At 36.1% G+C, this 18,543-nt stretch overlaps 1 protein-coding gene across 3 annotated transcripts in view; it reads right to left on the bottom strand.

Moving 5' to 3' along the window:
• IQCM (IQ motif containing M) overlaps positions 1–18,543 on the bottom strand; it is a 478,893-nt gene that overhangs the window by 386,203 nt on the left and 74,147 nt on the right. For 2 of the 3 annotated variants that reach the window (XM_031664245.1, XM_021938849.2), the window contains exons 2-5: positions 17,579–17,641; positions 11,495–11,579; positions 4,186–4,268; positions 2,051–2,315 (exon numbers count right to left, since the gene is read on the bottom strand). In XM_031664245.1, coding sequence (XP_031520105.1) covers positions 2,051–2,315; positions 4,186–4,268; positions 11,495–11,531 — 385 coding nt within the window. In that variant the 5' untranslated portion in view covers positions 11,532–11,579; positions 17,579–17,641. The remainder of the gene's footprint in view (positions 1–2,050; positions 2,316–4,185; positions 4,269–11,494; positions 11,580–17,578; positions 17,642–18,543) is intronic. The other variant, XM_031664246.1, reaches the window with a different exon arrangement.

Here is an 18,543-nt window from a genome sequence, read left to right as displayed (position 1 = left end):
TGATAGTATTAAGAGATAGACCTTTGAGGAAGTGATTAAGTTATGAGGGCTTCATCCTCATAAATGAGATTAAAAGACAGGCTTCAGAGAGCTGCTGACCCTTTTCCCTTCCATGCCTTCCACCATGTGAGGACACAGCTTTTGTCCCCTCCAGAGGACAGAGCATTCAAGGTGCCAACTTGGAAGCAGAGACTGGACCCTCACAAAACCACCTGCTGGTTAGTACCTTGATCTGGGATTTCCCAGCCTCCATAACTATAAGCAATAAATGTAGTATGTTTATAAATTATTCAGGCATTTTGTCACAGCAGCAAGAACAGACTAAGACACCCTCTAAATTTCTATCCCAACCTAAGGATTTTTGTCCAGTTTCCCAGTCTAGAAACCTCAATATCTTTATCATTTTCATTTTCATTACACAATGAGTTGATTTTTCAAAAACCAGTTAATTCATCCTAAAATAATCCACTAATTCTGTATTTACCAAAATGTATTTAAAAGAACACTAGTCTTGAGGACATTAATTGGTATAATGTGAAAAAAAAAATGGGGGTTCTTTGGCCAAATGAACTGGGGTTAGCAAGGTTAAAAAAAGTAAACAGATTTCTGCAGTATTTCCCAGACCTTTCAATATATTAATAATCAATATGAATCTCCAATAAGGAATATAACATGTATTTTTTTAAAATGTTTCTAACCAAAGAACCCTTTGTCAGGTCACTGAACCTCTCAGGACTAACAATCTGAAGAGCATGCTTTGAGAAATGCTGATGGAACAGCCCTCCTCCACACTTTATGCTTCCCTACTGCCCTAATTTAGGCCCTGTCATCTCTCACCTGGACAGCCTCATCACTTAGCTCTCTGTCATCCCTCTCTCTACAGTCTCTGTTGCCAGTTTTATTTTTCTAACAGAAAGATCTGATCATACCTCACCCCTTCCCCCACCTATAGCTTTGAAATCATCATGTCTTTCCATTAAACATAAGTTCAAATTCTAGGTCTACTATCATATTCCCTTCAAACTTTAGCCCACCCATCTTCCAATATTTGTTTCCTACCACATCTCTGCCTTCCCAAAATATACCATGTTCTTACATCCTTCAGAGCTTTAACACATTTTGTTCCTGCGGCTCAAAATGGCCTCTCCTGTTTCCATCCTACTTCTCCTGAAAACCCAGTTCTAGAGATCTCTTCTGATAAATTTTCAGGAGAGATCTCTTCTGGCCTTTAGTTGGTTACTCCTCAGTGTTTCCATAATGCTTCACACTTACTCTCTTACAGCAACTGTTACACTGTATAGTAAGAAATTACCCTGTGTTTATCCTCACCATTACTCTCTGAGCCTTTTTATTTCTGTTTCTACAGCTCCTAACTTAGTTCCTGGCACAGAGCAGTCACTCTTTGTTGAATAGGAAAAATACAAATGAGTGCATGAATAAATAAGCATCTTTAGAAATAACATAAGAGGAAAAAAATAAGATGAGGCTGTGAAAGCTATACTAGAAATGTATTATAAGTGGTCATGTATTCAAGCCATTAGTTTCAGGAAAACAGTATCACTTTGCTTAAATCAATCTCTAATTTATACCTACCATGTTACTGATAGAGGATAAACCTTTACAATTTCTTTTAAGGGAAAACTCTATAGCTTCCAAAAATCATTTTAGTGTTTTGAGGAAACACACTCACGAGTAAGTTGCCTATCCTATCGATCCTGCTCAAAAACAGAATTCAGGGCTATCATCCATGGCTGCTTTAGCATCTGTGAAATAAACAGTCTCTGAGGATTTTCACTAGGAAGAAGATCACTTCTGGAAGACATGGCTAACCAGTTTTGTTCCCCTAAATTTCTCTTTCCCTTTAGAATGGGTTCATCTCAATGTCTAGTGGTGCCCAGAGACTGGCAGCTCTAATAATCAGGCCTCCCTACCTTTCACTGTTAAGATTTAAAGTTCAGGGAATTATTTGAACAAGAAACTTCCATTACAGGCACATAAGAAGCAAACAGTTTTGCCTGTGGGTTTGCTGAATTTCTTCAACCATACTTACCTTTCACAATTAGATCTATGGGCCTGCATCTTTCTCTTCTACTAAAAATGTGTGGTTCCTTGAAGGAGATTCGTTGTGGGGGCTCCTGAAGATGTTCACTTTTGGAAAGCTCCTTGGGAAAGCAAATCCTTCTGAGTGCTGCCCGATGTTCTTGCACCACATCATGTGTTTCCTTTTTGTCAATCTCCAAAGGTATGTATTTACCAGATTTCGGCTTTTGGTGTTTCTTTCTGAAAACATTTATAGAAGTTCCTTGAACTTTATTCTATGAATAAAACAAAAACAGATTTTGGCAAAATTTAATTTTAGTATGCATTATTTAATAAAGTTATATAATAAATTTTATTAATAAGTTCACAAAATCGCATCTCTACTAGATACATTTTACAAAGTACCTTACTGTATAAGACATTTACTCTTATACAGTAAATGACAAATGACAATAACCAGCTAAATCAGACGTTATTCTACGTCACTCTCTAAAAGTCCTTCACAAGCATAAGGATTATATTCCACTTCGAAAGAAATGTAAATTTTAAGATAGCAACTTTCTCCCCAAAGTGATATTTTTAATTACAGGTTTCAAGTCCATTGTAAAATAGGAGTTTTTCAAATAAACATATAGGAATTAAATTATTTTCAACCATCTTTGAAGAACTTTCAGATGTCCATAAAATGCTAACATCCCCCAAACCTCTTCCTTTGCTGAACCAGAAATAACTGAACATACATGGAGGTAAGCTCTCAAAAAGAGCATATTGGGAATAGGACATACATTTCATATCCTTTTAATCAAAGTTGCTTCTTTATTTTGACCACCTTGAACAACAGAGAAATAATACAGCTCCAAAGTTCTGACAGGTAATTATCCAAATAGCGTAACTGTTCTACACACAGACAGAGCTATAGTTCTTCCCTATTCCCCCAACAACACACCCAAAAAAAGATTTAGAAAAATTCAAATTGTTGCTGACTCAAAAAGTCAATAAGAAGGTTTTAGTGTGCTAGTATTACATTTGCCAGGCAACCAAAGATGGAACATTGGGCTGTTATTATTCAATAAAAATTTTAAAACAGGTCAAGTTTCTGAGGCACATCTGTCTAACTCTGAAGACTGAAACGTTCATCCCATGTTCCCACCAGTGAAATTAATATAATTGAAAATCTTTTAAATTGGTTAGAGGAAAAACTAGTTAAGCAATATGTACAATGTTGATTACAAGATTAAAACTATGTATGGCCAGTCTTGGCATAGAGGACCATTCAAAAGAAACATAAGTAAAAATTAGAATCCCCCTCTCCAACCACAAGAAATATTGAAAAATATTTAAAAGCTTACTTAAAAATTTGTTTAAAAAATTTTTTAAGTATTCAAAAGGGGACTAGGATCATTTGACACACAGTAAACCATCCGAAGGTACCCTCCCTGCACCTGTCTTCCCAAAGGGCCATCGCTCACAATAGTTATCCCTTCCCCAAATTTGCTGCCTCCCCTATAGATGCTCTCTTCCAAAATGTCACCCTGTGCTGTGCTGACACTCCTCCATCTCTTTGCTATCCCTTTCCCTTTCACTCCTTCTTCTCACGTTCCAAATATATGCCATTCAGCAAATATTTATTGAGCCAAGCATAATCATTATTGCTAGAGATACAACATTCAAAAAACAGTCTATACCCTCAAGGATCTATCAGACCAGCAAACAGACAATCCTAATGCAAAAAGACACATGGAATATAATGTATCATGCTAAGGTAATCATGCTAAGAGTATAGAAGAGACTCATCTCACAATATGTTTTCTAGTTTAGCTTTGTCTAAACAGCATTTAAAGGGATATTTACTTGAGATGATAAATCCAATTATTTATGTTTAAATTCTTCAAAAAAATTAAAATTGTATTAAATGTACAAATTAAACACATTTGTATAATTAAATTTCATATAACTAAAAAATCTTATTTTAAAATGTCATTTGAAATCAATTTTTATAGCTAGTGAGGATTTCATTTTTTCTTCAATTCTATTCTCTTGTCTATTTATTTGATCACATATCAGGGTTGATGCAATCCTTTGGAATAATCATTGTAGTATGCAAAAAGTTTTAAATGTAACATTAGATAAATGCAAAGGACTAACCTCATTTATTTTCTCATAATGTTGGGCAATGAGAGTTTTTGCTTCTTGAAAAAAGTCTTGCTTGGTGATCTCTAATGTAGGACCTAATATAGAAACAGAGAAACATTTTTTAAGCAGTTAATGTGAAAGTAAATTTTATAAGTTGACATTATAAAAGGAAGCAAAAGAATATAATGATCTCTTAACATAATATTTTGCTTTTAAGAAGAAATATAAGCTTGTAATGGTCATGTGATAAGATAGGTTATCCTAAGTTACTTCAGTCCAGAGAAACAAAGAAAATATACAAAACAGAAACACCCTTCAGTTCTGAAAGTCCTTTAAATGTTACTGTATAGAAGATATAACAACATGTTTTGGGCACAAAAGTTATTAACAAGTCTATCTGTGTTTTCCATACTTGATGACTAATGTATGAAGCTGTACATTTCCTCAAGAGTATTTACCTTCCAACTTGTTGATAAAATTATAACTGTAAAATAAAATGCCTCAATAAATTAAATAGAAGCAGCACTGAAATAAAAAAACACATACCTATGGATGGATGATGCTATAACAATTCTTATTTCTATTTTTTAAGTTTCTTAATTTCTTTCTACTTTTCTTTTTTTGTGTGTGAGACAGAGTCTCCCTCTGTTTCCCAATCTCGAGTACAGTGGCACAATTATGGCTGAGTGCAACCTCTGCTTTCCAAGCTCGAGCAAGCCTCCCACCTCAGCCTTCTGAGTATCTGGAACTATAGGCATGCACCACCACATTCAGCTAATTTTTGTACTTATTTTAGAAATGGGGTTTCACCATGTTGCCCAGGCTGGTCTTGAACTCCAGGGCTCAAGCAATCTACCTGCCTTGGTCTCCCAAAGTGCTGGGATTACAAGTATGACCCAAAGCACCCAGCCTAAGTTTCTTAATTTCTTTTAACCAGGGCTATGTATACAATTCTACAGCATGTAGGCTATATCCTTCTCATTTAGCCTTGTCTAAGTTTTCCTCTTTATATATTTTCTTTATTATTAGCTGATTGTGTGCTTGCTTCAGCAGCACAAATACTAAAAATTGAATTATATTAGAGGATCCAGACACTTAAAAGCGTTTCTTGGCTTCCTCCTCTTAACTCAAAATCAGCAAAATTTAAATATATTACCTATTCAAAGTCTGGCCAGTGGGCTCTCTGTTTTTATAACTCTACCTCCGTTAGTACTCTTACTATGAAGGTTTTTCTCCTCTTCACCCACTCAAATTTTAAGCAATTAAAAACTCAATCTTCATGTAAATCAAAACTATAATGAGATACCACCACACTCAACAAAATGGCTAAAATTAAAAAAACTGATAACACCAAATGTTGATGAGGCTGTAGAGTTACTGGAACCCTCAAGTATTGCTGGTAGAAACGTAAAATAGCATAATCAGTTTGGAAAAGGTATGGCAATCTCTTATAAAGCTAAATATACTTCCATCCTACAACCCAGCAATTCCACTCCTAGGTATTTACCAGAGAGAATGAAAATGTATGTTTTCAAAAGATTTGTACAAAAATGTTTACAGTAGCTTTACTCATAATAATTCTAAATTGAAAACAGCCCAGATATATAACAACAGGAGAGTTGATAAGCTATGGTTATATGTGTACAATAAACTACTACTTAGCAATAAAAAGAGATACTGACATGTACAACACTATGGACAAATTTCAAAAATATTATGCCAAGTTAAAGCAGACTTACACAAAAAAGCACATACTATATGGTTCCACTTATACAAAGTTCTAGAACAGATAAAACTAATCTATGGTAGAAAAAACAAACAAAACAGTTTTTATTCTGTTGGAAGGTATGACGGATTAACTGAGAAGTGACATGAAGGAAATTTCTGGAGTGATGGGAATGTTCTGTATTTTGATAGGAATTTGGATTACACAGGCATATATTATCATTAGTGTACTCATTGTACACTTAAGATTTGTGCATTTCATTGTATGTACATTTTATATCAAAAGAAGAAAAACTATAAACAAATAATGAATTCTAACTAATGATATGCATGTTGATTGATGGATGAGTATGTGACAAATCGAGTACAGTAAAATATTAATGGTAAGAAACTTGGTAGTAAGTATATGGGCATTGATTTAACATTCTTTCAAGTTTGCTGTATGCTTGAAAATTTCACAATAAATTATTGAAGGCCAAACTCTCCCTTTATTCTTGCACAAAATATCTCCTTGCTTTTCACCAGGTAGACTCAAAGGCCACAGGCAGCTGCTACCTTAGGGTAATGAGGTCCTGAGGAATGAAGCCTGGTTCACATTAATTTCCCAATTCAAAGCCAAAAGAAGCACTGTCCTCACATGGAAAGGGCAAGAGTTCTGGAATTAAAACTGTTTCATCAAATTTCAACTAAAATCTAATTTTGCTTTGAGGAGGCCTCCAGCCAGAGCATTTACTTCATGGAGGAAAGGCTGGGAGTTATTCCTAGGTGTAACTTCACAACCTGTCCTCCTTTCCCTTCTCTCATGACAGCCCTTTCCTCCTTTATTTCCCTTCTTCTTACTAATCAAATATCCCTTACCATTACTTTAATTACAATCACTTATAATTACAATATTGTCATGTGTTGTGCACGTGATAAGCAATATAATTTATTAATATATTAAGTCACTGGGTTGTTTTGTTGTTGGAAATGTAGCTTTGTGGAAATCATCATGTCTTCATTTCAGACAAGACCTTAGAGATGAGCTAGTCTTCATTTACAGGCAAAGTTCTGAAATGCAGAGACCTGACAGCCTGCTGAAGTCACACAGCAGTGCTGCGGCTCTGCATAGGTACTGTGCTCCTGAGTTCCTTGCTGCTCTTTTCTACAAATCTACTGCTTTTCCCAATGCCATGTACTCCCTCTAAGTACTGGAAATTCCTCGGAAACTTGGCTGGTCACCCTGGTGAGATACACACATTTCCCTGACACTTGCATTTCAAGCCAGCACTCCTGCCCCTTTTTGTCATTTAATGTGCTGATGCAGCTGTTTCGATTTCCCCCTTTGTAACTAGAATTAGCTTTTGACAGAGTAGTTAAATTCCCAAAGTAGCATTTTCTTCCTTGCTGGGCTCTTTGTTGATTAGTCCCTGATTTCCCCTGTCCACAAATGCCACCCATCACCTGTGGACCGTGGAGAAACTATATGTGATCTGGCAGCCCTAATATCCTTATTGGGGCCAGAAAGCAGATCTTGACATATCAAGGTATTGACACAGCATACCCATACAGTCAGGTCATGAGATTATTGAGCAGAACAAGGCCTGAGACTTGTTCATAAAGGAGCAGAGAAAGGCAGCCATGGTCAGAAAGTAGAAATTTCACATAGATCCTGAAATGGCTCCAATGAAGGCATGTGGACATTGACTTCCAGCTGGCAGTCCTGAGTCCTTGTTGTCATTCGAGGCAATGAGGTAGCTGTTCTGATTTTCTACCATCACTAAAAAGTAGCCTTTGAACAAAAGAGTTAAATTCACAAGATACAACAAGATAACTCATACCTCAATGCCTTAGAAAAGACAATGCTAGCATCATTTATTTTTATAATTTCCAAGCACGAGTATCTATTCCACAAATGAGTCTAAAAATTACAAGAAATTAAGCAACATTTATATTAAAGCTCCAGCTAGTCAATAATCTTTGAGGCTTCTCTTTTCCTTGTTCGTAATGGGGTAAGAATATAAGTTTGCATCTTTTACACGTTCAAGTGCACTTCATCTATTATTTTGAGGAAGTTGCCAAGGTCTGTTCCTTCTTTATTACAAAAACTATACTTATAACTTAATTTGCAAATAAATATTGATAGTATATAAAATGATTTTTAAGAGCTCTTATTCCTGAGTCACACAATTTTGTGCTTGAATTCCAGTTTGCTCATAACCTTATTGTCTTAAGCCTTGTTTTTTTATTTGTAAACTGAGGATAATAATATCATATGTCACAGAGATTTGTTTGAAGATTAACTTAAACATTGTTACAAAACAGCACAGCACCTGACATATAAGCTTTCAATAAATGTGAGAAATTTTATTATTTTTGATATTATTGTATTACTATCATTGGGCTAAACTTTTCTCCAAGAGTGTTTATATAATTACTTTTTTAAGTCAATCCTCATTTCTTCAAAATCACAAAGATAGCTTCCTAATGCAGTTTGGGTAAATTGTCTTATTAAAATTCCTTTTATCCAAAACTAACCAACATTTTTGCAATTAATCAAATATTTTCATACATAGGATTCTTCATGTTATTAAAGCCCCCAAAAGAAATAGTAAGTCATTATAAGCAATAAATGTTTTGCAATAAAGTTCATGAAGAGGTTGAAATGGTCATATTAAACTCATCTAACACATGAGTGTAAATACTAACATTTCCATAGAAAAAAAAATATATGAGTAGCTCTAATCCCAAATATTTCACTAGCCTAAAACATTTTCATACATTTCTTTTATCTTTAAAAAAACCTCATTTTTCATATATCATCAGCTTAACACAATTGTAATGATGGTTCATAAAACCAGATTTCTCTACTACTTTAGAGGTTCTACAGAGTTGCTCCAGTGAACCTCTGAAGTGAAGATACAAAAAGAAAATCTAGTCATGGAAACTATGACAGAGAATGAACCATCTCTTAATTAGAATCATTGAGTAAGTATTTTCTGTATCCAAAAAGCCCCAGGGGCTTAAAAACATTTGTTTTTCATAACCATAATAAAAACAACTGGTCATACTCAGAGGGTTTCCATCCTTCCCATTAATAGGCTACATTTTCAGAGAGGCTTCACATAAATTTATTTAAAAGATAATCTTAAGCAAAGATGTGTGACCACATGGCTAAGGCCAACCCTGTGTGTGTAATCAGAGTAAATGCCTGACAGGTGTAACAAAAGCCTCACCTCAGACACAACGGACTCAGTTTACAACATATTAATTAAGTACCTACTAAGTGCTAGATGCTGTTTTGATGCTAAATGTGCTAAAATAAGTAAGACTAGCTATTTCTGTCTTCCAAGTTCTTAAGAATCTAGTGCCAGAAAAAATGTGTAAATAAATGCCTTGACAGTCAGTTAAGATGAGCACCGTGATAGAAGCCAACATAAACCACCAACACCCCCTATTGCTAGCTCACTAATGTGAATTTCCCTTTAAAAAGATAAAGCTTTACACTGTATTATTGAAAATAATATTGAAAACAGAAATGTCCCAAGAGAAATAACACGTGAATGGAAGCCAGGCTAAGGCAGTGGTTTTAAATATGTGCTTCATTAATTTCATGTGCCTTGGGGCTGCTTCCTTCTTTCAATCAGAGAAGCTCAGCTCTTATCTGATTTACATATTTGAGCTCTTCCTAAGTTTTATTTTGCAGAATTTCTTTGCTGAAAAGTAAACACACACCAGCTAAGCAAAAAACAAATAAAGGTCTGAATAACAGTGCATCTGTGGAAAGAACCTGTTTGTAAACAGGTTCAGATGGAGAGAAGGATTCGAGTGCCAAGAAGTGGGGAGAAGCTGTAGAGAGGAGAAGCTGAAGAGGAGAGAAGCTGGAACTAAGGCCATCAGTTCTAGGATAAAGAGTTATGGAAGCTGGAAAGTAAGTAGAAGCTCTTTGGACAAAAACTTCAAATATAATAATTTATATTAATTTCATTACATGTAAGTGAAGAAAACACAAATTATTTCTAATTTCTTCCTAAAAAGAGTTAAAGAACCAAATAAAACCCAAATTTCAAGTGGCATCTGGTTATCATCTCCTAAAACACATATTCAACATGTTTTCTCATAATATATTCTTCATTAAGATTCAACTCTTCAGTGCCAAATTAAAGGCACTCTCTTGAGTTGTCTCTTATTGACTCACTTTCCCCCTCCCTTATTCTCTGGTCTTCTTTAACAAAGTATCTTGCCTTCTTTGCACCAAGAAATGCTAATAAGTTTCATATATACCTCAGACAGATTTTACAGGGTACTGCCCAAAAATCTTTCTATGTTAATATTTCTCAGACTGTGGTCAGGTTGCTAAGGAGATGTAGGGAAATGCCAAGCTCATAGCATCAAGGTCATGTGGGCATGACCTAAGGCAAAATGGAACTAGAGAACATTCCTCCTCCACTTCCTGGATCTTCCACCCTTTCTGACCTTCCCATCTTTAAAAATGTTCTGTGTTATCCAAATAAAAACAGAGTTAAAGTGATCATCACAGAGCTCTATTGGCAGCCCTGGGCAGATGCCAGCTGGCCTGTATCATATACTGTCATGGGTAACAGGAGCCAAGAGGAAGTAGCAGAACAGTAATAGCCTCAGCTCTATGTGCAGCACTATATCTTAGGATTGCTTATATTTGTTGCCAAGTCTAGATTAACTCTAAAAGAAATATAATGTGTAATTAATAATAATGTATGGTATACCTGAAATTTGCTAAGAGAGGTCTTAAGTAGTCTCATCACACCAGAAAAAAAGCTAACTATGTGAAGTAAAAGACATTATAATTAGCTTGATAGTGGTAATAATTTTACAATGTGTATGTATGTTAACACACACGTTGCACACCTTAATATATATTCAATTTTTATTTGTGAATTATACCTCAATAAAGGTGGATCATACAGTGTAAACTGAATATGTAATTTATATGTAATTTAAATTTTTCTAGTAGACATACTAAAATAGGTGAAATTAATTTGTATAACATAATTTTCATAGAATATTTAAATAAAATACATCTAAATATTACCATTTCAACATTACTCAATATTTAAAATGAATTAGATATTTTACATTCTTTTTTGTTCCATCTTCAAAACTCTATATGTATTTTGTTTGTAGTTACATACATCTCAACTCACATGCTAAATTTTTATCAGAACTACTTAATCTGTATTTACATTTTATAAAATCATCACTTGAAAAAATAGATTTACATGCCCAAATTTGTTCCAAACATGCTTAAAGGTTTTCCAATAACTGAATTATCAGTTTTTAATTTTAAATTAAAATTCATTAAATTTAAATTAAATATTCAGTTCCTTAGTTTCGCCAGCCACATTTCAAGGACTGAATAACCCACGTGACAAGTGAATACCATATGGGACAGCACAATAAGTTAAAAAGATCTCTCAAAAGTTGGTTATTTTTAAATAAAGGGAATGGAATAAATCCTTTCAAGATGTGCCAATAAGTGTAGTGCTCTGAGGGTCACTAATTAATAGAAAAGACTGGTTAAAACAGTTGGAGTGTTATGACTTGTATGTCAAGTTGTTAGGTAAGCATAGATACTCACATTTTGCTTTTTCAGGCGTAGCCTCTGCAGTAGTCATGAGGGGCAGTTAGGATGATCTTCTTTTTTAAAGTGTGAGCTCCAAGTCCTTAAACACAGTTACATTAAGTAATTCAGTGATGATAAATATTTATTTTTAGCTATTTCTTTTGCTCACTTATAGGCAAATAGGGTGAATGATTAAAAATTTTTATATGTCATTTCTGTGCTCTATAACCTTCAATGCCTTCCCCTCCAAAACACAATAACAATAGCTAGCACTGGGTAGGGCTCTGTAGTTTATTGAATGCTCATATACACATTGCCTTACTGGATCTAAGCAACCTGATAGGAACTATTATTATGAATATTTGGCAGATGTGGATATTGGAGCTTAGAGAAGTAAAATAACTTGTCAAGGTAAGAAGCTATGTAGTGGCATGTGCAAAATTCAAATCCAGATGTTTGGGCTCAAGACCCTATGCAGGTCTCTCTGATTTCCTACTACTTTCTACTACTTGCTTTCTTACAACTTTCAACTAATATCCAGTTAATACCTGGCACATACCTTATACACTCCTGCCCTCAGCTTAGGTTTATGCCAGCCTTCCACTCAGAATGTCTTGACCTCTCATCTATATTTATTTATATCCTACCTGCCCTCAAAGCCTAGGTTCAAATCCTACCTCTTCCATGATGACCCAGCCTCTGTTCCTGTGATCTGTTCCTCTCTTAAATACAGTAGTTATGTTGTCTGTGCCTCTCCCTATAAATTTATCAGATGCTGTCTGTGTACGGGGCTAAAAACACAGAGTGATCGACATATACTATATCTATATTCCCAATTTAGTCCTATATATTCCCAGTTAGACTCCAAATGCCTTGAAAACAAAACTATACTTTATAAAAGTAGTTCTCAATGCTGGATGAGTATCAGAATCACCTAAGGAGTTTTTAACCATATGCCTAGAGTGGGACCTAGGCATCTGCATTTTTTAAAGTTTCCCAGAATATTTAAATGTTCAGTTAGAGGAATGAAATCTGCCTTGTGCCTCATCCTTCATGGTTCCCAGCTCAGTGCATTGCATTCTGGAGGTGCTCAATAACGGGCTGATTAATGGGTTCATTAGCTGAGCCCTTGTACATTTGACATTATCATTACTTCGAAAGCATTATCCAAAATGTATCAAATGCTACCTCTATAGCCAAGGAGTCAGTTACACCAGTGCATACTACTATATGCTCAGATGGCTTTACAATTAGAAATGGGAATATTAAATGCTTTAGCAGAGTTCCATGGAGGCCCTTGTTCTAAGAGTCTATGTATAATTGTTCAGTTGGCAGACTCCACTAACAAACTATGAGTTCAGAATTCAAAACCTATTAAATAATTTGGTAATTATTTCAGTAAATCTGTAAGCCAGCTTTGCCCTATGAAAGTCAGGACCCTGTAGCCTCACGCTCTTAGATAAAAGGCTACAACACTTTTCTTCAGCTTCTACCCAGAGGGGGGAAAATACTATTGCAGTTACAGTTTTAAAATAGCAAATCTGGAACATCCAAAAATGATTAAATCTCAAATTGTCAGCATCATCTCATGGGCTAGAGCACAGAACATGTTACCTTGTCTGCCTAGTTCTGCAAATGAATTGGGATAAATTAAAATACTGCATCTCCCTCAGCAATTAACAATCAGAACTCATCTTCTGGTCTGGCTTAATTACTGTCTTCTTTATTTTTAAGTATAAAAAGGAAATAGAAGTGTTTTGTGCTCCATCATTTTCTTGTTTTAATCTCCATAGAAATGGACTCTTCTCTGGGTCTGTTGGCTCCTCCACCTTAATTCAGTGTGCCAGGAGTGTCAGCCTGCATTAAATTGGCTGGCAAGCAAGACATCCCACTGTCCTTTTAATGCAGAAAACTAGCCAAGCATCCTAAGGGGTGCTGGCATGGTAATGTCCCTGCAAACTTGAGGTGATGAGGGAGGACTCTGAGACAGGAGCTAGGAGTATAGAAAGGCCATGAAGGATGGAATTGCTTAGAGATGGGCACAATGACGCAAAATATCAGCAAATGGGGCCCCTCTCCACTTTAAGTCTCCAGCAGACAGTTACGAGATGCTGAGTCCTTCCTGATGCATCCATCAATTAATAAAAGCCTATTTAGTGCCTGAGTTGTGCAAGGGACTTGCCATTTATTTCAGGAGAAAAAGCCAAAAACATAAATCAAATTGTAAATAAAGATGCAAACAACATGGAAAAAAGTATGCCAGATGTCATAAGGAAATACGTGAGCTTTGTGAAATAAGTGATACAAATCAGTGAGTACTATGACTTCAAATGAGGACAACATCACCGAGGCCTGAGGTGACATAAAAGAGGGTTCAAGAAGAACTGAGCTACTTATACATGGAAGGGTGAGCACAGGGTTAATCAGAACCGAATGCTAGCCAGTACACCCCTGTAGTACTGACTACCAGTCCTGAGTGGATCAGAATGGCTAACTTAAGAGCAGAGAAGACAGGGAGGTGAGAGAAAAAGCACAAGCAAAGGCATGGAGGTGACAATACACGTAGTCTGGGGGACATCAAGTTGCGTGTCTATTTGATGGTAGCAGAGGGCTACATTTTATGCTGTTGAAATGGTAAAAGAACTGTTGAAAGTTTTTGAACAGGGCGTTGACATAACCAATGTTCTAGAATGTAACTTCCATAAAGGCAAAGATTCTGTTTTTCTCTCTGGAACCATCCATGCCTTGAACAAGGCTTGGCATTTAGAAGGATCTCAAAAAGCATTTGCTATTTGTATAATCAGTAATTATAGCAACAGCATACTGGACAGGGATGGCCTACCTTCTCACATTTCCTTCAGCACATCTGTGAAAAAGTTCTTTCACCCTTTCTTTTACAGTAGATGCAACTTAAGGGTCTCTGAAACTGGGCTGTAGGAGTGCTAAGGATTTCTAATTCTATTTCTACATGGATGAAAGACAAACAGAAGTAGAAACTATTTCCCTACTTTATCTTCTTAGCTTGACATTCCTAAAGTAGATGACTGATAAGACTTTAAGGCTGGGTGCAGTGGCTCAGTACGATAATCCCAGGACTTTGGGAAGCTGAGGAAGAAGGATTGTTTGAGCCCAGGTGTTCAACACAAGTCTGGACAACATGGTAAAACTCCTTCTCAACAAAGAATACAAAAATTAGCCAGGTGTGGTGCATTCATGTAGTCCCAGCTACTCTACTGGAGGCTGAGGTGGGAGGATCAGTTGAGCCTGGGAGGTCAAGGCTACAGGGAGCCGTGATCATGCCACTGCATTCTAGCCTGGGCAACAGAGTGAGACCCTGTCTCAAAGAAAAGAAAAAGAAAAAGACAAGACAAGACTTTATCATGGCCCTTATAATTCAGTATTCTTTGGCAAAAAAAAAAAAAAAAAAAAAAAAAATGCCTTATGGTAATTAGCAGGATGCAGGGAAACAAGCCATGCTCCAGGGATCGGGAAAGGCAGTTTCAGCAGTTGATGTTATAGCAAATGGAAGTCCTCATTTACTGCCCCAAACTTTCTCCCCACTGTCCCTCTACCTCAATCCTCCCAACCCCGAATCCTACTTTCACCCTTCCCCATTTCTCTATCTTAGAAATTGTACCTATATCCACTTAGTTGCTCAAGCCATAAATCTTTTATTTCTCCTATATTTTTGTCTACCATTTCCAGTTCATCAAGTCTTCTAGGTTTTTAACTAAAAAATACATCTGCTTCTCCCCATCTTCATCTCCCAGCCACAATCATTTCATTCTGGGACTGCTGAAATAGCTTCTTAACTGCTCTCTCAATTTCCACTCTTTCTCTGCCAATTTGTTCTCCACACAGCAGAACTCATCTTCTTAATTGTGTATCAGATTATATTATTTCCCTTCCATGGTTTCTGAACTTCATTTAAAATAAAACCTAACCTCTTGCCCTGAGCTCTTCTCTCTTATGAAACTGAGTATATATGAGTGATAAGCATAGGACTGGTATTCCACAACTCCACACAGAACTGAGCTAGGAAGCTTGGTTTGACTTCTCTTGGACTTAGTTTTCTCATTTACAAGGTAAAATTCTAGGACGAGAAGATCTCTAAGACCCCACCAGTTTCTAAAACTCTATTATTCCATTGCTTTTGTGTACTATGCTAAAAAATAGTTGGCTCCAAATCCAAGAAATCAACTGCATGGGCAAGAGTTCGTGCCTCCCTCCTGTCCTTCTCTACTTTACTCTGTGCTCTGTAACTCTGGAGCAGAATACCAATAAAAGCAGTCTAGACAGGCCACTTCTGGTCATGTCCCTAGTTGCAGGCCTCATCATGTGTCTCTCAAACCTAGGCCACTAGGACCTCCCTCCCAGCTTTTGTCCTAGCCACCCTTCTCTGATAAGTATAAGCCCCCTTCCACTTTTCCTCTACTAAGTCAACAAGGACCTTTAGGTTATTTTCTGGATTTTCTTTCTGACTTCTGTCAAGTCTCCTGGTGTCTCGGACCAAATCATCAGATCTGCTAGCACCAAACAATAGGAATAAGAAAAGAGAAAGGAGAGCAGTTAAAGAAAACCAAACAGAACAAGTCCCAATGAGGGCCAATATAACAGGGTCAATACTAGGCATCTAAAATGTGCAAAGGTATACAGTCATTTCTCTGTATATGAAGGATTGATTCCAAGACCCCTGTAGATGTCAAAATCTGCAGATGCTCAAGTCCCTTATGTAAAATGCCATAGTATTTGCATGTAACCTATGCATACCCTCCCATACAGTTTAAATCATCTCTAGATTATTTATAATGCCTAATGCAATGTAAATGCTATGCAAATAGTTCTAACACCATATTGTTTAGGAAATAATGACAATTAAAAAGTCTGCACATTCAGTACAGACACAATTGTCCATTTTTTAAAAATATTTTCAATCCATGTTTAATTGAATCTATGTATGTGGAATCCATGGATACAGAGGTCCAACTACAGTAGATGAATAAGGAGAAGAAGAAATAAGGAGAATAAGAAACTTATAATTGCATAATTAAATTATAATTCAAACTTGTGAGAGGGCCATAAAATGAGTTGGAAAGAAGATACTCTATGAATTTATGATTAATATCAGGCTAGCTAGGAACCCAGGGACCACATGGAACAGTGGGAAGCCCATGAAATTATACTCCTTTCCTGATGCAGAAACCTTCCTCTAAATCTCTAATTAACTCAGGTTAATATATAACCCAGAACCAGGAAGTGGGAAGGAAAGAAAATAAACGAATCATTAGGATATCACTTTAGCCTACACAAAGCTCAGAGTCTAGGAGCACTGTGATGAGAGCAAACTTGGATTTCAATACTGATTCTGCCATTGCCAAAGTCATCTGAAGCAAACCAATTAATCTCTCTGAGTCCTACCTCCTTGTCTAGAAGCAAAGTATTTAAAATAGACCCATAATATTAAAAACAGCAGCTTCAACTTATGTTTAAAGGAACTCATAAGTCTCAGAAGTCAATGAGAATAACTGGTGGAAAGCCTGGCTGCTCAGACTGAAGAGGATCTCATGGGCTCTCCCTGAACTGTCCGTCACTCCCAATTACCTCCCATCCATCTTCAACCCCAGCATTCCAGGTTCAGAGGCTCTCCATCAATGACTTCAAAGGTACCTTCTGGATATAAGTTTTCACTATTTCATAAAATAGATGTTATGTTCTGTTCTTTTATGGGTATGCATGGACACTTACATTAATTAAGAGATCTCAAATATTCCCAGCTTTACATGAAATATTTAAATCTTTAAATCACAAAAAAGCAGTTATTAATACATTTCAGTTCTCAACTCATTAAAAAGGAGATGTTAATCTGAGAACACTCTCCCATCACACTTTAAAATTCTTACTCTTTTTGACTAAAATGCACTCTTTTTTTTTCACCTTTTGCCTCTATTAATGGGTAAAACCAACGATTCTGAGCCATATTCAACAAGCTATGGAGCTTTTCTGTGATTTTATTTTAGGATTTTGATACAGTTATGTATAAAATAGGATTTGGCAATACATGAACATGTACATTGAAGGTCACTGAAGATCAAAGCTTACCAACAGATGATGGGCTGGGGTTGGTGAGACAAGGCTATCATTCATAGTGGTTAAGTGGAGTAACTTGGGGGTAAAAAGGAAATGATCAATGTTAGACGGAGCCATACTTGACTAGAGATCAACTACTAGAATAAACTGAAATACTGAATTTTTAGTCTATGTATTATCCACAATTCTAAGCACAAATATACCTTACAATATAAAGAACTTTTACAAATCAATGAAAAAGACAGGCAGTTGAATATAAAAATAGGCAACCAAATGGGAAAGAAGCATGTGAACAGATATTCATTCAAAACTCATTCATCAACCAGGAGACACAAATAAAACCACGACCATCACACACACCCAAAATAATGGCTTCTTTAAAAATATCAAATGTTGAGAAAGATATAGAACTACTGAAATATTCACACACTGCCTGTTGCAGTGTTAACTGGTAATCTTCAGGAAACTATTTGGTATTATCTTTAAAAATTGAATCCATAACTATGACCCAAACCTCAGACTCCCAACAGAAAGGCTTATGATGTGTAGCAAAAGGCACATATAAGAATGATCATAGCAGTGCTATTTGTAACAGCTAAAAACTAGAAGCAACCCAAATGTCCATTGACAGTAGAATAGATAATTTGCATTTTATTTATACAATGGAATATTTCACATCAGTGAAAATAAACTGCTATACTCAATGACATAGTATATTCTCACATATATTACTTGGAAAGAAGCCAGCATAAAGAGGACATAATCTATGTTTTTAATAATACAAAGTTCGAAAACAGGCAAAACTTACTAATGACAATAGGAAACACGATAATGGTGACCTGTGAGGAAAGAATGCAGGGTCTGAGGTGAGGAGCATAAGGAAGGCCTCTGGAATACCCTCCAGAGGATGGGCATTTCTTTATCAGAGGGTGATTATAGAGATGTGTTCACTTCATCAATATTCATTGAGCTACACA

This window comes from Papio anubis, chromosome 3 (assembly GCF_008728515.1).
Source record: "Papio anubis isolate 15944 chromosome 3, Panubis1.0, whole genome shotgun sequence".
NCBI lineage: Eukaryota > Metazoa > Chordata > Mammalia > Primates > Cercopithecidae > Papio > Papio anubis.
This window is presented reverse-complemented; position numbering and strand designations above follow the sequence as displayed.